This window comes from Podarcis gaigeae, assembly GCF_964106915.1.
Source record: "Podarcis gaigeae genome assembly, chromosome: 2".
Lineage (NCBI taxonomy): Eukaryota > Metazoa > Chordata > Lepidosauria > Squamata > Lacertidae > Podarcis > Podarcis gaigeae.
The window spans coordinates 20,763,410-20,785,591 of record NC_139679.1 but is presented as its reverse complement, the minus strand read 5'-3'; the positions used below and the strand labels follow the sequence as shown (position 1 = coordinate 20,785,591).

The window sequence follows — 22,182 nt, the reverse complement described above, 5'->3', positions numbered from 1 at the left end:
TGCGAAGGAACCATGGCCTGCCTCTTGCCCAAGGCTCCACAAAAACATGGCACTACCACAGCTAATTCTCCCCTGGTCTCCTCGCTGGCCCAAATAGGACTAATTTAGCCAGCTAGCCTTGGTGATCATCTAATGTTTATTGGATGGATTTCCCCCCTAAACTGATTTTTGAATTCTGAATTGATTGTGATTCAATTTTATACTGTATTTTATGCTGTTTTTTGTTGCAATAATTAAGTGTTTTAAATTTGTTGTTAGCCACCCTGAGCCGGGTTTTCTGAAATAATAAAAATGTATTATTATTATTATTACCAGCCCCATTAAGGCCTGTTATCTGTCTTTGCCAGGAAGTCTTTAAACATATTAATTGGCGTTTGTGATCTGAAACAATTTACTGGGCAGGAGAGAGAGAGAGAGAAAACGAGAGAGAGAAAATGAGAGAGAGGCTTTGGCGAAAGCTTCTCTTCAAATGTTTGCCGCGTTGCCAATTGGGAGAGGCAAGAAGAGCGAGATAGTCTGCTAAAGTGATTCCAGATGGGCCAATATTAATATCTTTCTCTTTCTTGATGAATGAGACAGTATGGCCCAGATAGGAAGCTGCTAAAATTACAGGCGCCACGGAGACTTCGCCTGATGCCCTACCCCACGGAGGATACTTTATCCTTACCTCGGCAACTGTAACTCGGACGAGATGCCCTAACCTGCTGCAGCAAACGTTCCAGAGCCTCGACCTGTCCCCTGTGCCTAGGCTCTCGGCCATCGTAGTCTTTCCAGTCTGTTGAGCGAAAGAAATAAGCAATGTGAAATGCGGCAGAGGAAAGGGGGCCACGCAGAACGTTTCTTTGCTCTCATCATCTCCTGGCTCCGGACAAAGTTGGCCAATAAGCCTGTTTTTTTAAGTTTGTCCTTGATCAGAACGCTGTGAAATTCCCTCCCAAATAGCTACTGCTTCTACTTTACTACCATTTTGGAGATTTGATTTGATTTTTTTCAGAAAAAAACCCACACAGGGGCCTCTCCCCAAACTTAGCATTTAAATAGTGTTTCCCAAACTTGGGCCTCCAGCTGGGTTTTTTTTTGGACTACAACTCCCATCATCCCTAATTATTAGGACCCATGGCCAGGGGTGATGGGAATTGTAGTCCAAAAAAACAACTAGAGACCCAAGATTTAAATGCTAAGTATGGGGAGGGTCACCTTATGAAAATTGAAAATAGAATTACGGAAAGCTATTCTGATCCATTCCACTCTGTGGCAGACTTTTTCAGTGGCAGTTCTCTGTCTGAGGTATGCCCTCCGTGGTCTCCATCATTATACACTTTCAGGAGGAATTTGAGAACATCCCTGCTTACCCAGGGTTGAAGGCCACCGCTCCTGGCAACCCTGACATCACTGAACAAGAGAATGTTTTAATTACTTTTAGAACTTTACTTTAAAAATAATTTGTTGTGGATGTGTCTGTTGCTCTGGGCTCCTTCAGGAGGACGGGCAGGATATAAATTCAGTAAATAAATATATCTGGTTGTCAGGGACCATGTTGAGAAGGGCTGCACTAAGGAGGAATGGTAGGAGCCACCCCCTCCCCCTAATCTGGATCCTGAATCTTCCCAGGAGCAGGAAGACAGTATAGACTTGGAACAGTGGTTTGCAGAGGGGCATAGTTCAGAAAGCAGAAGCTGGGAAACACTGGATGGGGAACAGCTAGGAGAAGAAACATTGGGAGAGAGAGGGTTAACAGATTCACAGTCGTTGGACATCATTCCTCCACCGCCCTCCCCAAAGTCGAGAAGATCTCAGAAAGTCTCAGAACAGAAAGCACAGAAGGTACAAGCTCAGATTACAAGATTTAGGAGTGACGTAGATTAATAGGGATGGAGGGGGTGTAAGCCTTAATTGGGAGCACCGCCATTTCTAGGGAGACATGTTCTTTTGTCTCTCACTTTGATTATTAAAGAATCTAAGACGTTCCTTTCGTTTGATCTTCTTATTTACTGCCACGGGTGAGCAAGCCAATTCCCCGAAGCCTGACACTGGTGCTAATTCCAATGGTAATTGTTGGAAACATACCAAATCAGGAAGGCAAGGCATATGGTCTCATTCCTGTTGTGTCCCAAGCTACTGCAGGAGATGCACATTATATCAGAAATGGTCTCCCAATGCAAAACCTCCCCAATTACGAGTTGTATTGAGTCGGACCATTGATCCATCTATCTGACTAATGGCAGTGGCTCTCCAAGGCTTTAGGCAGGAGACATTCCCAACCTGGAGATGCTGGGGACTGAACCTTCAACCTTCTGCATGCAAGGTGGGTGCTGGACCACTGAGCTATGGCCCTTCCCCATTCATGCAATGAACCTCAGGTCCTGACATCAATAAATAATAATAATAATAATAATAATAATAATAATAATAATAATAATAGTATTTGTACCTCGCCCATCTGACTGGGTTGCCCTAACCACTCCAGGTGGCTTCCAACATATACAGAAACATAATAAAACACCATTTAAAACTTCCATATGCAAGGCTGCCTTCAGATGTTGTCTAAAGGTTGTATAGTTACTTATCTCTTTGACATCTGAAGGGAGGGCATTCCATAGGCCACTGCTGAAAAGGTTCCCTGCAACCTCACTTCTCCCAGTGAGGGAACTGCCAGAAGGCCCTCAGAGCGAGATCTCAGTGTCCGGGCTGAACGATGGGGGTGAAGACGCTCCTTCAGGTATACTGGGCTGAGGCCATTTAGAGCTTTAAAGGTCAGGACCAACACTTTGAACTGTGCTCGGAAACATACTGGGAGCCAATGTAGTTCTTTTAGGATCGGTGCTATATGGTTCCAGTGACCACTTCCAGTCATTAGGTCAGCTACTGCAAACACGTGGCACAGGAGTGGGACAGGACAAGCCCTCTTCAGGGATGAGGCCCAAACAGGCTATATGTCTGCTCCACTTCACTGTAGGGAGGAGTTGTGGTGGACGACGTGGCTACCCACTCTCCTCCGGGGGCGGGGGACAAAGTCCTGTGTTGCCTAGAGGATCCCGGCTATGTCAGCAACCAGCTAGCCAATCCTCTGACGGGGGGGGGGGGGTGCGCATGGCTGGGGCCCATTTAAACAGAGGTGCGAGCCAGAGAGCTTTCTCTCAGCTTGCTTCCTCAATCTCCTGCTCTCTCCCCCTTTTTTGCAGGTATTCTTCATTGGCCTTGCTATGGACCTCGGTTGGTCACCGTTGAGGCGCCTGGTAGGAATTTTTCCACTTTGGAAATTGGCATGGGCCATTTGGTTTTCGCCTACCTCGTAGCAATCGTCACAACTTTGTAAGGTTTTGTGGTTAGGCATTGTTTGACCTTGTGATGGGGGAGGGGAGGTGTGGCCATCACCTGCCCCTCCAAGCTTAAGGGTATTCCGTTAAAGGAATCCAGGGGTGTGGATCTTGTCCGAAGCCCAGGGCGGGGCTAGGACCATGACACAACTCTGTTGGGAACCCTGGGGGAGCTTGAGTTGGTTTGCACTGACAGGGCTCCCCCTTCCAGTGGTTTGCCCTTACCGGACTCCCTGCGCAACGGGCAGGAGTCAGATATAGTCGGGTCCATTCAATGCCTAAGCCAATAGCGCTCACATTCTGTAATCAATAAAGTTGTGGCCAAAATTTGCCCAATAACATTAACCTAATATCTGCGTTCTGATGTTTTATTCTTCAACAAGGGGGTGGTTGCAGGGTCTCAACACGCAAATCTCCCAACCGGTACAGAGGGTGTGGGGCTGTACACAACAGCCCTGCTTTGAGTAGGGTAGAGAGTGTCTGTGTGTTCAACCAGACATGCCTCAACTCTTCTGCAACCTCTGAAGAAAAGCTCTTTTATGCCACACTAAGCTTGGTATGTGGGTGGCGCTGTGGGTAAAACCTCAGTGCCTAGGACTTGCCGATCGCATGGTTGGCGGTTCGAATCCCCGCGGCGGGGTGAGCTCCCGTCTTTCGGTCCCAGCTCCTGCCCACCTAGCAGTTTGAAAGCACCCCTAAGTGCAAGTAGATAAATAGGTACCGCTTTATAGCGGGAAGGTAAACAGCGTTTCCGTGTGCTGCGCTGATGCTGGCTCGCCAGAGCAGCTTCGTCACGCTGGCCACGTGACCCGGAAGTGTCTCGGGACAGCGCTGGCCCCCAGCCTCTTAAGTGATATGGGCGCACAACCCTAGAGTCGGACACGACTGGCCCGTACGGGCAGGGGTGCCTTTACCTTTTAAGCTTGGTACCATATTATTGACAAGGCAGGTTCTTCTGCCAAATGTCTTCCACATTCTGGGGGAATCAGCTGGCAGCTCCTTATTGGGTACCGTGTGGCTACTATTTGAATTTTAACAACAGGCCAGCAAAAGTCCTTCATTCCCTGCTGACTCTCTCTATCTCTAAGTTATTTCTTACTACCCTGCTGACTCTCTTGTCGGCAAGAAGGGAATAATAATTTTGGTCAAGTTTAGGGCACTCATTTTGACCTCTCCCTCTCTCATGGGTGCTAAGTTTAGCTGCTATTTTCCACACCTCTTTTAATGGAAAAGAATAAAGTTAATAACCCACCTCGGCTCTGCAAATAAAAGCATGCTGTCGGCATGTTTGCCTATTGACAGACTCTGCATAGCTGGCACCGAGTATGCAAATGCAATCAGCGCTACCCAATGGCTGACGTTTTGCGAACGGTCCGTGCTGGGTTAGTTTACATTGCAAGCTCATGAACCAATATTTCATAAGAAGGGCATGGCATTCCAGGGAAATAAAGTTGTGTGTGAAGACCCCCCAAACCACCCCCGAAATAAATACCTAACAGACACAGAAATTTAGTTTAAGGTTTTTGGCAATAATTTTGATCACGACTTTATTGATTACAGCCTGTGAGTGGTTGTTTAGGCATGGTTCCCGATTGCCTGAACCTGAACTGTGGCAGGAACAGGACTGACAACTGGACACCACCAGAAGTCAGTAAGGGAAAGCATTCTGGGGGAGCACGAAGCTGGGTTCAGTCTCACAGCTCACCCCAGATACTCTCTGGCATGGCCCTAGCCCCCTGACAGGGTTTGGAGAAAAGCAAAGTGAGCCCCTGGATTCCTTTAACGGAATTCCCTAGCAGCAGCAATGGAGGGGCAGGCACAGCCAACCGCTTCCCCTCCGCAAAACATCAAACCAATGCCTAACCACCAACCTTACAAAGTTGTGACGATTTGCTACACAGTAGGCAAAAAACGAGAGGCACCAGCCAACCGGCCAAATGGCAAAATTCCTATCGGGCCCCTGCTCCAAAACAGACAACCCCTAGACAGGCATAACAAGGCCAAAAGAACAGCCCTACATATAGGGAGGGAAGGCGGGTGATCCGCTGCACGTCGGAAGAAAAAGAAAGCTCCCAATGACATGCAGCAGCTTAAATCATAGCTGTCAACTTTCCCCTTTTCTTGCGAGGAATCCTATTTGGAATAAGGGAATTTCCCTTTAAAAAAGGGAAACATTGACAGCTATGGCTTAAATATCTGCATTATCAGCATTGGGAGGCTATTGCAAGAAACTGACGAAGTCCAGTAAGATAAGGTAGATGGATTAAACTGAGGCATGAAAACAGAAAACGTGGCTTCCGGTCTACTGTGAAGGGAAATGGTGGCGAGCTCCGTGCCGTCACATTAAGGAAGGACATGGTCCAGGTTGCCAGGGCTTGGGGGTGAGCCCCTCAGTAGCCAATAGACAACCCAACGGGCCAAATTTCTGCCCTGGCAACTAAGGGGCAACCAATGGGGTGTTATGGCTATCCAAACGTTCCCGCCCCACAACAAGGAGGCAGTTTAGGTGATCTCACCGCAACACATGCTTTTCATGATAGAGGACACAATCAGGCAAAAACCACTCTCAGTACCTCTCTCCCATTTGCAACCAAGGGCCACAAGATGACACCATGACCGTTTTGTCTTTTCACACATCGTCTTGTTTTACAAGGTGTGTAAAAGACGATGATGTTCACCCGCAACTGTATTTGGGTGAAATATCTGCATTATCAGCATTGGGAGGCTATTTCAAGAAACTGATGAGGTCGACTAAGAGAAGGTAGATGGATTAAACTGAGGCATGAAAACAGAAAACGTTTGTGCAAACTTAAGATCCCAAGCATTCACTGTTGGATGAATAAATAAACTTACATAATAAAGTGGTACCTTGGTTCTCAAGTGCCTTGGTACTCAAACAACTTGGAACCCAAACACTGCAAACCCGGAAGCAAGTGTTCCGGTTTGTGAACTTTTTCTGGAAGTTGAACGTGCTCCATTTTGAGTGCCACACTTCCATTTTGAGTGTTACGCTGAGGTCTGTCTGTTATTGCTATTTATTTTCCATTTTTGTTTTTGTGGCTCTTTTTGTTTTGTTTTTGTGACTATGTGGAACACAGTTCAGCTATTGATTGATTGATTGATTGCAGTACATTGCTTATTGCTTTCATTTTATGGATCAATGGTCTCGTTAGATAGTAAAATTCATGTTAAATTGCTGATTTAGGGGTTGTTTTTAAAAATCTGGAACAGATTAATCCATTTTGCATTACTTTCTATGAGAAAGCGTGCCTTGGTTTTGGAATGCTTTGGTTTTGGAACGGACTTCCAGAACGGATTAAATTTGAGAACCGAGGAACCACTGTAAAATTTGAGAGGACTTATTCTAGTTCTAGGTAACTAAATGACCTTTGGTCATTTAAAGGGTGGGGGTGGGGTGGGGGTGAGTAATTCCGCTTTTGACAAAGGTGAGGCTATTTCCCAGTATTTGATTGCCATATCTTCTGCTTTAGAACTGGTCTAAGCATTATCTTTAACATACAGAGAAAGCTGGAAATGGCTTTTGGGTGGTCGCTTTTCCACCAAGGCCAGCCTCATGTACCAGTTAATGGTTGTGCATTGTGGTTGGCACCTGGCATGCCAACTTTTCCTGGCAGCCCTAAATATAATGAGATCAGCTGCTGCACACCATTTCATGTTGGTGGCTTGGAAAAGCCACAGAGAGAAGCCGTTTCCAGCTTGCTAGAGTGGTAAAAGTAATGTGTAGACCAATGGCTAGCCTTCTGAATTTGGAGAAAGTTAAGGAGAGGATCTGATCATGCCTCTACATTTTAATATTTCTTTTCAAAGAAAACGAAATCTTACACACACAGAAAACCCTGTATGGTTTTAAAAGAATATGGGTGTAGGGGATCTTTTTCATTCACATTTTCCCATTTCTGTGTTTTGTCGTTTTGTTGTGGCCCTGCGAGGGCCTTCTGGTGGTTCCCTTACTGTGAGAAGGGAGGTTACAGGGAACCAGGCAGAGGGCCTACTCGGTAGTGGCACCCGCCCTGTGGAATGCACTTCCATTTGATGTCAAGGAGATAAGTAACTATGGAATCTGTAGAAGACATCTTATTATGTTTTTATATATTTTGGAAGCTGCCCAGAGTGGCTTGAGAAACCCAGCCGTATGGGCGGGGTACAAATAATAACATTATTATTATTATTATTATTATTATTATTATTATTATTAGCTATGACCATCAGTGGTGCTACACATGTAAACAAATGAACAAAAGTATAATTTCATACACAGCTGGGTGTGAGAAAGACCATGGCTCAGTGGTACATCATTCACTTTGCATACAGGCTCAACCCAGGGCAACTCCAGGCAAAGCAAGGATAGGCCAAACTTGGTCTGAGGAAGAAGAGTTTGGATTTGATATCCCGCCTTTCACTCCCTTTAAGGCGTCTCAAAGTGGCTAACATTCTCCTTTCCCTTCCTCCCCCACAACAAACACTCTGCGAGGTGAGTGGGGCTGAGAGACTTCAGAGAAGTGTGACTAGCCCAAGGTCACCCAGCAGCTGCATGTAGAGGAGCAGGGAAGCAAACCCGGTTCACCAGATTACCAATTTACCGCTCTTAACCACTACACAACACTGGCTCTCAGAGAGCTGCTGCCAACCACTATAGGCATTGCTGAACTAGATGGACAACTTCCTGCTTCCACATGTAAGTTCTTGAAGGACCAGATATTTCACAGACAGCCAAACACAGGGCTAATTGGGAGGTTGAAAGCACATAGATTAACTATCTCTATAAATGCATTCCTTTTTTTTTCCTCTCTCTTTTTTTTTTGCTGCCATAATCATTTCACCTTGGCTGAACTAACCTTTTAAATGTCACTTTATTTATTTTTTAAAAATAAATTTTATTAAGTTTTACAGAGAGAAAGACAAAACTTTATATCTTTTCCCTTTTAAAACCAAACCAAGACTTTTATCTAGATACAATAAAAATCCAAAAAGGGGTGAAGAAATAGAGAAAGAAAATATAAAGAAAGAGTAGAAAAGAGGTGAAAAGAGAAAAATAGAAAATTCAGATTCAGAAAATAAAGAACTTCCAGTTCATCTGACTGCTATATAAAAACAATATTCACTTTGACCAATCCAATACAACACCCCACAAAGCCAGTTTCTATAAGCAAACATTATCTTCAATCCTCAAATCCAGATCTCATTATTAAATTCCACTTTAAAAGAGAGAGGAAAAGAGAAAATGAATGCATGTTGTTCAAATAATACAAGCAGTCAATGTTGAAATAGACAAAAACTCTTAGCCTACTTGAAGGAGAAGCACAGGGGGGCGTGGAAGTCTGAGGCTGCCCCCAGCCTTTCATGTTATAAGCATAAACTCGGACATAATAGATTCGGCCCTGCAATGAGAAAATAAAACAGATGACCCCAAGTTTATGAGCACGGGCAAAACAAGCATTCCATAGTCATGCGGCTACCCATTGACAAAGGAGCGAGCCCAGTGACCCAAATACATTTCTTGTAACCTGTTTTATAGCAGGGCTGTGCTGAATGTTCACTAACGTTTGAAATTGGCGCATTCGAGACAGCTGAAGCAACTGCAGAACGTGTGGCTTTGCTTATGGCTGCCTGTGATGATAATACATAAGCCGTAGCGCTGTGGCATCAGCAAGAAAAGCTTGCAGGTTGCCACAACCAAGTAGAAGTGAGAGCAAATGAGTCTGAGGACAATGAAACCAATAAGATGAAGAAGCAGAATTAAAGGAAGAGAGGGAGGAAGACAGTGGTACCTTGGTTCCCGAACACCTCCGTTGTCGAATGTTTTGGTTCTCGAACGTCCCAAACCCGGAAGTAAATGCTTCCGTTTTTGAACGTTTTTTGGAACTTGAACATGTGACATGGTTTCTGCTGTGTGCAAGAAACTCTTGCAACCAATGGGAAGCCCTCCCTCGGTTTTCAAACGTTTTGGAAGCCGAACGGTCTTCAGGAATGGATTATGTTTGAGAACCGAGGTACCGCTGTATATATTGTAAACTGTCTTGTGATCTTTGGAGGAAGGGTGGTATAGAAATTTGAAAAATAATAATAATATTAATAAGGAGGGAGGGAAGGAGGGAGGAAGACATTATTGAGAAGAAACAGCAGCTAGAGAAGCCAAATGTTGCCAAATGGCACTGAAACAATGCTAATAATATCATAACAAGTGTCAAAAATTGACTTTTCTTCTGTTCCTTCACTGTCCACAGTGGAACGTTTCAGAAACAAAGCTTGCCCCCAAACAAACACAAAGGTTACCCCAAAGAAATATGAGGCATAAACTGCTTGAGATCATCACCATCATCATTATAATAATAATAATAATAATAGAAAAACGTATTGGCCGCATGTTTTATTCAAGTATTGGTGCTGCATTCTCCATCATTTACAATTGGCTTCACCTTATCTCTTACAATATTGCATACTGTATCTCTGGGACCCTGAGAAGTAGTTTAGATTAGCTAGCACTGGGCGGTGCATGGCTTTTATTATTCTTGTAGGTTGTATAAATTGCTGACGATTTGCCTCTAAATTGTCTCTCAAGGAACAGCTCCTGAAACAGGCCAAAGGAAGGTCCATGGGATGTGGATGCTAGGGCTATAACCACAGTCTTCTAGGTCAACAGAAGTACCCTGTTTTTAGATGTTCCACAGAGATATAAGGAGTTGTCTTCTGCTGAGCCAGGCTACACATGACATAACAACCTGGGGATTGGTCCTTTCCTGGGATCTACAGGGCTTTCGATCTCCACTCCTGCCCCAAAACACCCCATTTCAGCTGCTGCCTCCCATGGACATGAAGCTGGGGGGGGGGGAATATTATCTAGGAAATCCACCAAAGCATTTGTTCAAAACTAACCTTTGCAGAAATCAACAACAACAACAAAAAGCCAACTGTAAAAATACACTTTTAAAATCTAAGCTTCAAACCCCCCAAGATGTTAAATGTTGAGTTTAAAAGTCAGTTTAGAAGAACTTAATGTGTCTCCCTCAACTAACACAGGTTTTTCTTTAAATAAAAAAATGCAAACAATTTTGAGACAGGAGAATGTATCTGAGATTTCCCTCCAGCTGTAAATATTGATGAATTTTAAAAATAAAAAAACCCTGTTACTGATGTCGAAAGTCACATTATGAAGGACCGAAAGTTGAAGGCAAATGAATGTGAAGTGGACATCCTTATATGCCCCCTTCCCGAGACTTTCCATAGGGAGATCATTGTCCATCAGCCACCCACTTTTAATCTCTATAAAAACACCCCTCTCTCCTTTTAAGTTGCTGCAGCCAGCGACTTTTGTTTCCCCAACAAAGCGGTGGGGATGGAACTGTTATTTTAGGCATCAGACATGGAGTCAGGATTGGATCTCTCCAAAGCCTTTGATCTGCCCTAAGATTAGCCCATGATCCATGGCACAGCAGCTTTAATTCCACTCTCTTCAGATCTCCCCCACTAATACAGCGACTCACAAAACAACCTACAGCCAACCGCCCATCCCTTTGTGGTTTTCAGATGCTGGGTACTAGACACAATGCATTTAATGACTGGCAGCCCTTGCCGGAGGAATGGCGCTCAGCTGTTCTCCTCGAGCAGCTTAAATTCAAAGTGGGCAGTTTTGCTAGTGTTTGGGGAGCAGTGCAATCTAAATTAAGGCCTTGTCATTTACCATGGTGAGGCCGGTGATGGTGCACCTCATAGACTGAAGGTTATCCGTAATGATTTCCCCAGCCAAAGGAGAAAAGTCTTCTGAATAGCTCCATTCCGCTAGGAAACAAAATCAAAAGTGGAAAGGTTAACTAGACATCAATTGTCTAAGAGAGGAACATTCGGCTAATTTACGTCATCTCTCCCTTGTTTGTCTCAGGCCTCTGTATCAATGAAAGTGTTGAAGAAGGTTTTTTGCATGCAAGTTAAGCCAAGCAAACATTTGCACTTTACTCTCGCAAAGAGAAAGGGAATTTTGGCCTGCAAGCAGCTAAGCAAGTACGTGGATCTACTGGTTGCAAATCAGCCAGCAATTCAGTGCTTAGGAGGTGATGTTCGGTGGGGTTCACAGTTTGAAGCAACACAAGAGGACAGTTTCATCTGTCTAAAAATAGAATAAAATTATTGAACCACTGAATTCCTCACATACAGACACACAATGAAGGAAAACAGAGCTGATAATTATTTTGGAAAACCTTTAAGCTTGAAACTTAGGCATTGGGGTCCATCAAAGTTTGATAAAAACATACCCATTCTCTTCACTTTTTCCTACAGATGTTGTTCTCTGTTCTGGGGACAGCAGAGATCAATTTCCCTGCTTTTGCTGGGTGCAATAACTAGAAAGCCTTTAAAATGCAATGTGTGTGTGTGAGTCCTTTGCCCCTGTTTGCAACGCCTCCTGAGATCACTGAAATCACATACCCATTCACCAGAAGAACCATTTTGAATCAGAATATCTGCAAACACCAAAAACCTGAGATTGTTTCAAAACTGAGCTGCGTGCATTTTTGAAGAATACTATTAAATTAAATCAGGTGCTGGTTATAGCTTACTGAGCTGAAGACAAGCAGAGGCAGCAAATTCAGAAGAAGTAATCTTAATGAATAAAGGAGGCTGCAGATCTAAGACCACTTTATCTATAGCAAGAAGGCAGAGCAGTCCTAAACCCTTGATATGTTAGCCAGAGCACACATCTAGCCACCATGCTGTTGCTTTTAAACGAGAAGACAGAGTGGACAATAGCAAGTCTACCCACCTCCATTATATACAAAGGAAATAATACAGAGCCTCACAGTTTGCGGGGCTGTTACAGCAATAATAAAATGTCACACTTTGATGATTGATGACAATTGGACCTAACTACCATATTTTTCAGTCTATAAGATGCCCCCATGTATAAGACGATCCCTATTTTTTGAGCCCAAAATTAAGAAATAAATATTTTAAACATTTTGTGTATAAGACGACCCCCAATTTTAAACTTAAAAAAAATTGGGGGGAAACATAGTCTTATACGCGGAAAACTACGGTATTTTGCAAGGATGGACACCATAGCAAAAAACTAACTTACGGGCAGCTTCCCTGTATCCAAATAAGGCCCAATTGCTACAGATAAGAAGGAAGGAAGGAAGGAAGGAAGGAAGGAAGGAAGGAAGGAAGGAAGGAAGGAAGGAAGGGCCATTTCTGTAGTGGCTCCCTGTTCATGGAAGGCTCTTCCAGGGACGTTCTCCCGGCTCCTTCATTGTACACTTTAACATTCCTCTTTAATCAAGCCACTGCCCTTTTAAAATGTGTTGGGGAAGGGAGATTATTGGGCTGTTCTTGTTCTTATTTTTATTATGTATTTTGTGATTTTATCTTGTGAACTGTCCGGAGACCTGCAGGTATAGTGCAGTATACAAATTTCATCATCATCATCATCACCATCACCACCATCATCATCCCTGATTACTGGCTGTGAGAACTAGGGATGATGCGAGATAGAATCCGACAACATCTGGGAGAGAAGAAGAGGAGGAGGAGTTTGGATTTGATATCCTGCCTTTCACTCCCCTTAAGCAGTCTCCAAGCGTCTAACAATCTCCTTTCCCTTCCTCCCCCACAACAAACACTCTGTGAGGTGAGTGGGGCTGAGAGACTTCAAAGAAGTGTGACTAGCCCAAGGTCACCCAGCAGCTGCATGTGGAGGAGCGGGGAATCGAACCCGGTTTACCAGATTACGAGTCCACTGCTCTTAACCACTACACCATGCTGGCATAACAACAACAACAACAACAACAACAACAACAGGTTTCCCCAGCTACTCCAGGTGGTTCCCAACAGCATATTAAATACATGATAAAACATCAGACATTAAAAACCTCCCTAAACAGGGCTGCCTTCAGATGTCTTCTAAAACTCAAATAGTTGTTTATTTCATTGACATCTGATGGGAGGGCATTCCACAGGGCGGGCGCCATGACCAAGAAGGCACTCTGCCTGGTTCCCTGTAACCTCATGTCTCACAGTGAGGGAGCTGGACCTGAGTGTCTGGGCTGAATGATGGGGGTGGAGACACTCCTTCAGGTATACTGGGCCAAGGCCATTTAGGGCTTTAAAGGTCAGCACCAACGCTTTGAATTGTGCTCGGAAATGTACTGGGAGCCAATGCAAATCTTTCAGGACCGGTGTTATGTTGTCTCAGCGACCACTCCCTGTCACCAGTCTAGCCAACCTTCTCATAAAAACCTGTCACAGAACATGGCTTGGTGGGCTTCTTTTAGCTATGTGACCAAGGGCAGCAGATACCCAATCACATACAAGTGTCTGCCTTGAGCCAAAAGTGACACATGTATTTTGCATTATGGTTTTTCACAGGGCTCCAGACATGGGTTCAACTTCTGAGACTGTACACAGCCTTTCAAACATAATGTGAGAAGCAGCGCTCAACGAAACATTAACTTTTGTCCATTAACCTTGAGCTCTCTGAAGCTCTAACAATACAAACACCTCAGACTTTATTGAGAGCCACAGAACTATCTCCAGCCACAGCAATGAAAATTTAGAGGCTGTTAACAGAACATCTTGTATGGGGGTTCTCGCACTGGCGCATGGTAGCCTTTCATTACAGAGTGCCTGTAAGTGTCATTATATTTGATGGCCTGTCACATTTTCCATTGTAAACCACAATTTTCTGGGCTTTATAACTTTTGCTGCATTAAATCATTTTGAACTAAAGCTGGGAATACAAGCTGCCAAAACAGACAAGTTCCATTACTAGGCCGGCATAAAATGGGAGAAGACCGTCCTAGGTTGTTTAATGTCAAACCAAAAGGAATGTGCAGTCTTGTCAGAACACCCGTTCTGGGGGAAGAGAATAATGGGCTTTAATCTGGGCCATTCTTTGTCGTCATGTACAGTGAAACCATACGGCGCAGTGCGGAGGGATTTACTGTTGGGAATCAAAGGGAGCTGACAATAGTAGGATCATCAAAAATCAATGCTAGCTAGAGTGAGTTCTAGTCAACTTTCTAAATCAAGATGTTGGGAAGGAAGGGGGAAAGGGAGGAGGGTTCCCTAAAATTGTTTTTCATATCGCATTTGGAGGAAGAAGAAAAAGGATGACTCTGGAATCCCACAAAGTCTTCCAAACCTTGTTGTTGTTGGTGAGTTGTTTAGTCATGTCCGACTCTTCATGATCCCATGGACCAGAGCACGCCAGGCACTCCTGTCTTCCACTGCCTCCTGCAGTTTGGTCAAACTGAAATAGGGACGTCCTATTCAACAACAGCAACTTCTCTTTTAGATATGTTGTTGTTGTTGTTGTTGTTTAGTCATTTAGTCGTGGTCCAACTCTTTGTGACCCCATGGACCAGAGCATGCCAGGCACTCCTGTCTTCCACTGCCTCCCGCAGTTTGGTCAAACTCGTGTTGGTAGCTTCAAGAACACTGTCCAACCATCTCATCCTCTGTTGTCCCCTTCTCCTTGTGCCCTCCATCTTTCCCAACATCAGGGTCTTTTCCAGGGAGTCTTCTCTTCTCATGAGGTGGCCAAAGTACTGGAGTCTCAGCTTCAGGATCTGTCCTTCCTGTGAGCACTCAGGGCTGATTTCCTCAAGAATGGATAGGTTTGATCTTCTTGCAGTCCATGGGACTCTCAAGAGTCTCCTCCAGCACCATAATTCAAAAGCACCAATTCTTCGGCAATCAGCCTTCTTTATGGTCCAGCTCTCACTTCCATATATCACTACTGGGAAAACCATAGCTTTAACAATACGGACCTTTGTTGGCAAGGTGATATCTCTGCTTTTTAAGATGCTGTCTAGGTTTGTCAGCGCTTTTCTCCCAAGAAGCAGGCGTCTTTAATTTCGTGACTGCTGCCACCATCTGCTGTGATCATGGAGCCCAAAAAAGTAAAATCTCTCACTGCCTCCATTTCTTCCCCTTCTATTTGCTAGGAGGTGATGGGACCAGTGGCCATGATCTTAATTTCAAACCTAGGGTTGCCTTATTTCAAGGAATGAAAATCCAGACACAGAAGTTATTGGGCTCTGTTTTACAACATCTCTCCCCCCCCCCAGGAAGTTTTTTACCTATTTCTTAGGGAAATTGTAAAAAAAACCCCACTTTCGATATGGGCTGCCCGCATGTTTGGGTTCTCCTGGACATTTTGGATGCTTTTCAAAAATTCCACCCGGATGCCATTTTCGAAGGATGAATCCTGGCTATGTCCAGGAAATTCCAGATGTATGGAAGCCCTATCCAAACCCATCATGAGGTAGAGGTCATCAAAAAAGACAAAGAGCCTAAATCATGGGACCTAAACTATCAAAAGTGATACGGCAGTGGCTTAAATAGCACGTCAGTCACAGCCAGAAAATAATCAATGAGTGAAATGCTCCAGCGTCCAGCAATTGTTTTAAAGGAAAAGGAAGTCTGTTTGAAAGGAGGTGTCTCTATTCATTCTTCCTTTAATTGGCCTCCCGTGTCTCATGAAACGCTCAGACATTGTTGTATCCCAGATATTATTCTTCCATATATTCAGGGGTATTTCAGTCTGGTTTGTCCATTGGTGAGCTATCACTAATCTTGCTGCGGTCAGTGAAACGCTGGTGAATTTTCATGAGAATGTTTAACAAAATATATCCGCAAACTGATGAGGAATAGTGAAGAACTGGACTTGACTGGGAAAATGAGAAACTGAGAGAAACTGAAAATGACATCTCCGCCCATCCCCACACACAAAGTAATGTTTGGGTGGAATTTCACATGAAACAAAGTGCTCTTATGCTTACATTGGTAAAGGTAAAGGGACCCTTGACCATTAGGTCCAGTTGTGACCGACTCTGGGGTTGTGGCGCTCATTTCGCTTTATTGGCCAAGGGAGCCAGCGTACAGCTTCCGGGTCATGTGGCCAGCATGACTAAGCCGCTTCTGGCGAACCAGAGCAGAGCATGGAAACGCCGTTTACCTTCCCACCTATTTAACTACTTGCACTGATGTGCTTTCGAACTGCTAGGTTGGCAGCAGCAGGGACCGAGAAACGGGAGCTCACCCCGTCACAGGGATTCGAATCACCGACCTTCTGACCGGAAAGTCCTAGGCTCTGTGGTTTAACCCACAGCGCCACCTGTGTCCCTATGCTTACATTGACCTCAACATAAATTGGCTTCTAATCCTGGTTTAAAAGATGAGAAAATGAATGTAAAGGGTGATCATCTACCACCTATAAAGGATTTTGAATGTTCACTCTTTTAAACTGGCATATAACAAAAGGGCTCAATGACCATCTTCCACCTCTTTAGTATTTTATTTTCCTTCTATCAGAATGTGGCATATATCTGAAAGCAGTTCCCTGGACCTTGTCAAATTTGCAGAGATTCAGCCCTTAAACACTGCGAGTAGCTTTTTAATGCACTGGGCAGTGTTATCAAACATGAGAAATTGCCTGAACTGAATGCCCTAGAAACATTTAAAATGCAGGTGTAGATGTTTGGGCAAAACAGGTCATGTAGTATTATATTTTTAAAGGCAGCAGCAGGGGCGAAATATTGTACAATACTCTTAGATAATATTTGCTTTTCTCCTGGTAATAGCTTTCCTTACCCATCAGCTGGAAGGGGAAAAAGATGAATCCCGATTCCCCATGGAAATGCAACACATTTTCAGTAATGCACACAAGAACCAGGATGTACTTACCAATAATGTTCAAGAATTTCAAAACAGTGTGAAATACTTCCAATAGGCTGGGTATTATTATCATTTCTGTGTCACTACTGCAGATACTGCAGATAAATTCCACTACTTTATTCTGCCTTTAAAGGGTCTCCTTCTTTTAGAGATAACATTATATATATATATATATATATATGCTTTCGTAGATTTTCACGGGTACAGGAATGCAGGTTTTGGTGTCCTCGGGTGTCTTCCCGTGTAAAAGTTGGGGTGTCTAGGCGACGTTTCGACGAGGTCTCACTCGTCATCTTCTGGATGGACACAAAGACTTTAGCAACTAATCCACACCTAATGACCCACCTAAGTGGTACTCAGGATATCACTCAAGAAATCACTCAAGGTATCTCTCAAGTAATTAAGGAACAAAAGAAGAAAAGGCACACTAGCCTGGGAACTTCCTCTCTGCCCAGAACATTGGAGGCTAGACACCACACCCCCTCTACAGTATTTATAGGAACTCAAACATTGAGATCCCGCTCTGTTCCAGTAACAAGAAGCCGAAAGCACCAGCCTGAAGATGACGAGTGAGACCTCGTCGAAACGTCGCCTAGACACCCCAACTTTTACACGGGAAGACACCCGAGGACACCAAAACCTGCATATATATATATATATATATATATATATATATATATATATATATATATTAACTTCTCAAGTTTATACATTTCACAATCATTTTGACATTTCAAAGCTTGACTTCCTTCCCCCTCTTTCTGCGGTTCCTTAAGTTTATTTTTAATATCTTCTGCATATCCAAATTAACTTAATTTGCTCATTTATTCATCGTCTTTAAATATATACTGCAGGTTCCTGCTGATTATTACAATAATCCTGCCACTGTTCTTACATGTTTACAATTTATCTGTAAATATTCAATAAACCATTTCCATTCTTTTATAAAAGATTTGTTATCTTGATTCCTTATTCTTCCGGTAAGCTTTGCCATTTCTGCATATTCCATAAATTTTTGTATCCATTCTTCCTTTGCTGGGACTTCTCTTTTAGAGATAACATTGCCTGAATAAGGGGGCAGGAGGAGGAACAGAAAGCCATTTCCAACTCGGAGGAAGTGGGGTTGCGGGCTAACCCCTCCCCCATGCACGCCGGGGGCTGCCTGTTGCCCCCGCGCGATCGGGGAATCCCTGGGCGTGTCGCCAAGCCGGCCCGCCAATCAGCGGGCCAGGGAGGCGGGGCCTGTGCCTACTTAAGGCCAGGTACACCCGGGGACCGCCCTAAAGCGAGGAAGGTCCTCGAGCAGGCTGTGGAGCGTAGAGTGGCGGCTCTGGGCGGGGGCACCATTGGCCACCCGAGCATCCAGTACAGCAACGAGGCCCTCTACAGACGGGATGGCGTGCATCTATCAGATGCGGGAAATGATATCTGGTTGGGGGACATCATAGCAGGGATTAGGAATTGGTTGCGGATTTAAAAGGTATTGGCGGCGAGCTTCGCTCGGGTGGCGGTTAGGCATTGGCAGGGGTATTGATATGCAAAAGAATGGGGGGGGGGAGGAAGTGCCATCACCTTCCCCCAAGGAATGGGGTAGTCCGGTAGAGGACTCCGGGGGGCGTTGCCTTGTCCGAAACCTAGGGAGGTCAGGGCCGCCGGCACGCCCCCGAGCGGTGCCACCCGTGGGTTCCTAGTTGGCGTACTTCAACAGGACACCCACGGTTTGTGGACAACCCTTCCCGGTCTCCAGACCGGGTAGTCGTTAGGAGCCAATGCCTAAAGCCAATACCTTTCAATTCCGTAATCAATAAAGTTGTGGCCTTTTCAGGCCCATTAACCTTATTTCCTGTGTCCGTGTCTTCATTTACGTGGGGGAGGGGACTTGCCACGCAACTCTTCCTTGTATGCAAGAATGGACAAAGGGCTCCCAATACATTGGGGAGTGAAAAGTAAATTTTCACCTGTGGAATGTTCTTCATCATGAAGCATATGGAGACAAGTTCCCTATTGACTTCAGAAATTGGGATGATAGAGGCATTTTATTTTATTTTGTTCGCCCTGTAATACCATCATCACCTAACAGACTTTTAAACTGTAAACAACAGTGGGCCAATTGCGTCTCTTTCAGGTGTGTGCAAACCCCCCAGTAGAAATCTCATTAGTCTTTTCAAACTTATTTTGCCCGTCCTTGAAATTCCTCAGATGTTTGGCCTGAAAGGAACTCACTATCCATTTCACTTTAAGGTGCAATCTGGTAGCAGCCATCCCCTAAAACATTCTGTCCGCCTGACCAAACTCTTCACCCTCCTTTGTGATTTCTCAGATGTGTTTCCTGAGGAGAAACACCGACATCCACTTCAGATTTCACTTTGGGTGAAATTTCTGTGGCCAAAAACGTACGGCCAGCGCAACTTTCTGAACCCATCTCTCAATCTGGGATTCAATCAAGACGAGCCTGCTTTTATAGCCTAACGTTAATTTCTAGGAGGCTGCTGAATTTCTCCTGAGAAATTTCATTATTGACATGAATTCAGGTGAGCTGTTCTTCTGACGTGTATTGCCATCTGGTCGTGCAGATACTATCTCAGTAAATGGTTCCACAGAGGCCAGCTTGGCAATCCTTGTGCGTATTATCTTCCAGTAAATGTGGTCCATAAAAAGGACCTTCTGTCACCTCCCACCCTCAGGCAAATTGTCACAGCAAGTGGAAGTCTAGCTATATGCATCAAAGTAGTAGCCCAGATATGAGCGACTTATGAAACAATTTCACATTTCACCATACTTTCTCCAGAGTTATAATATTGCACAGAGAGAGGGATGGAGTGACTATATATATATATATATATATATATATATATATATATATATTCTGGACAAACTACATTTAGGACTTATGCTTAGGACTATTTTCTTTTCTTCCCTAACTAAATCTTTAAATTCTTGTTAAAACACTTCTAGATGGTGCTTAGGGATCAAAGAAATTCTCTCCTCAGCATGGGGCCTCTTAAGCTGTGAAATCTTACTTTCCCTGACAAAAGCACAGGCTTTGAGGTGAAAGATGGAAATCAGAGGCCTCAGAGGCTGAGGGATAAGAGCTCAGGGAGGCTAAAACAAACATAAACACTGACTCGGGCCTTTTTAATGTGACTTACTGTTATATAATGACATCAAGAAGCAGTTTTACCCGAGAGACAGAGTCAACCTCATCCAACATTTTCTACCTGAGTGGCAGCTGCTCCCCAGCACCTCAGATCTGAGCATAGCTGTCAGCTTTTCCCTTTTCTTGCGAGGAATCCTATTTGGAATAAGGGAATTTCCCTTAAAAAAGGGAAAACATTGACAGCTATGGATCTGACGTATGAAGAACCATGTGGTCCATCTATTGTATGGAATGCAATACCACCCAAAATAACAGAAGATGAAAGAATCCCTCAAAACTCTGTTTCTTTATGAATGTGTCAGGTGCTTTGCCTAAGGAGGAACTTTCATATTCACTCTGAATTTTGCTTTGGGAAATCTATCGACACAGATTGGCTTGTTTTGCTTTAGGGTTAAGTTTTGGCGGCAGCTCCGAATACAGACTATGAGAAATGGAAGCATTAAATGGCCCCCTCTCTGTTTGAACTAGGGCTCCTCACACATGCTTCCGAGCTGTTCTATTTTCTAGAAAAAGCAAAATGACCACAAACAGCTCCATTGTTCTCTTATAATAGCAATGGCGCCCACCTGAAAGGTGCCGGAAGTGAGTTTCAGTGAATTCTGGCTGAAAAGAATCCCTGCTTCTGAACAACCTAGAAGATCAGGCTAGGGGTTAAAATATAGTGTTCTTGTAAGTTTAGGGAGGAGGGATGCGGGTGGCGCTGTGGGCTAAACCACAGAGCCTAGGGCTTGCCGATCAGAAGGTCGGCAGTTCGAATCCCCGCAATGAGTTGAGCTCCCGTTGCTCGGTCCCTGCTCCTGCCAACCTAGCAGTTCGAAAGCACATCAAAGTGCAAGTAGATAAATAGGTACCGCTCCAGTGGGAAGGTAAACAGCGTTTCTGTGCGCTGCTCTGGTTCGCTAGAAGTGGCTTAGTCATGCTGGCCACATGAACTGGAAGTAGTCCAAGCGAGAGATAACTATGCCTGATCTGCAGTTTAGAGCACAGGTGGGGAACCTGTGGTAGTTCTCCAACTCTTTTGTAACCGCTAGCTACTGGACATGGCTGATGGAATTGGAGTTGAACAGCACTTGGCGATCTACAGGTTCGCCACTCCTGGCTGAGAAAATGAAAAGAAAAGCATTGCTATCTTCTTTGCAAGCTGCACACAACTTTAAGAGAATGCAGGATGCCAAACAGGTTTCACATCGTATCAGGCAATGATGGATCCAAATGCTGGCCTCCACAGAACAGCCACAAATCACAAAGCAATCAGACGGTCAAGGAAAGAGCAGCTTCCCATTTTGCTGTTAAAAAGAATAAAGTCAGTTTCAACACATAGGCCTACTTGTTGAAGTATGGTTTTTAATGACAACTGATAATGAAGAGCAAGGGAACATTCATAGACTTGAAAGCTGGGGATTCTGAAAAAAACACTTACATGACTAAGTAGAGGAGAGTGGCATTGAAAAATGATTTGCAGTTCATTTGATGCTTTTAAAAATTCTACAGTATAGTGGCCAATTCCATAGGTTGGGGTTCCATGGAGTGGGGGGGGGTATATAAAAATGCTTAATGAATATTACCCATGCATCCCAGAACCAAGGCCGTCTCATATTATCACATTGTTTTCAGTCTTGAGTACCACGTTTGCATGAGGTATGGGGAGGCTGAGTTTAATCACCAGGGTTGTGCCTAAACACAAGACTTTTCAGTGCAAAAATATGGTGCCTGTCATTATGGATAAACAGAGAAATCTGAACAATACTAGTGCCTCCAGCAGAGCAATTTGAACTAGAAAAGTAAAGTAGCAAAAGGAATAATAATATATTTATACCCCACCAATTTGACGCAGGTGGCGCTGTGGGTTAAAGCCTCAGCGCCTAGGACTTGCCGATCGAAAGGTCGGCGGTTTGAATCCCTGCGGCGGGGTGCGCTCCCGCTGCTCGGTCCCAGCGCCTGCCAACCTAGCAGTTCGAAAGCACCTCCGGGTGCAAGTAGATAAATAGGGACCGCTTACCAGCGGGAAGGTAAACGGCGTTT

At 44.3% G+C, this 22,182-nt stretch overlaps 1 protein-coding gene across 2 annotated transcripts in view; it reads right to left on the bottom strand.

Annotated features, from left to right (window-relative positions):
• Positions 1-22,182, bottom strand: part of ANKFN1 (ankyrin repeat and fibronectin type III domain containing 1) — a 212,959-nt gene that overhangs the window by 63,339 nt on the left and 127,438 nt on the right. For both annotated transcript variants that reach the window (XM_083727441.1, XM_083727442.1), the window contains exons 8-10: positions 11,017-11,114; positions 8,626-8,716; positions 668-775 (exon numbers count right to left, since the gene is read on the bottom strand). In XM_083727441.1, coding sequence (XP_083583567.1) covers positions 668-775; positions 8,626-8,716; positions 11,017-11,114 — 297 coding nt within the window. The remainder of the gene's footprint in view (positions 1-667; positions 776-8,625; positions 8,717-11,016; positions 11,115-22,182) is intronic.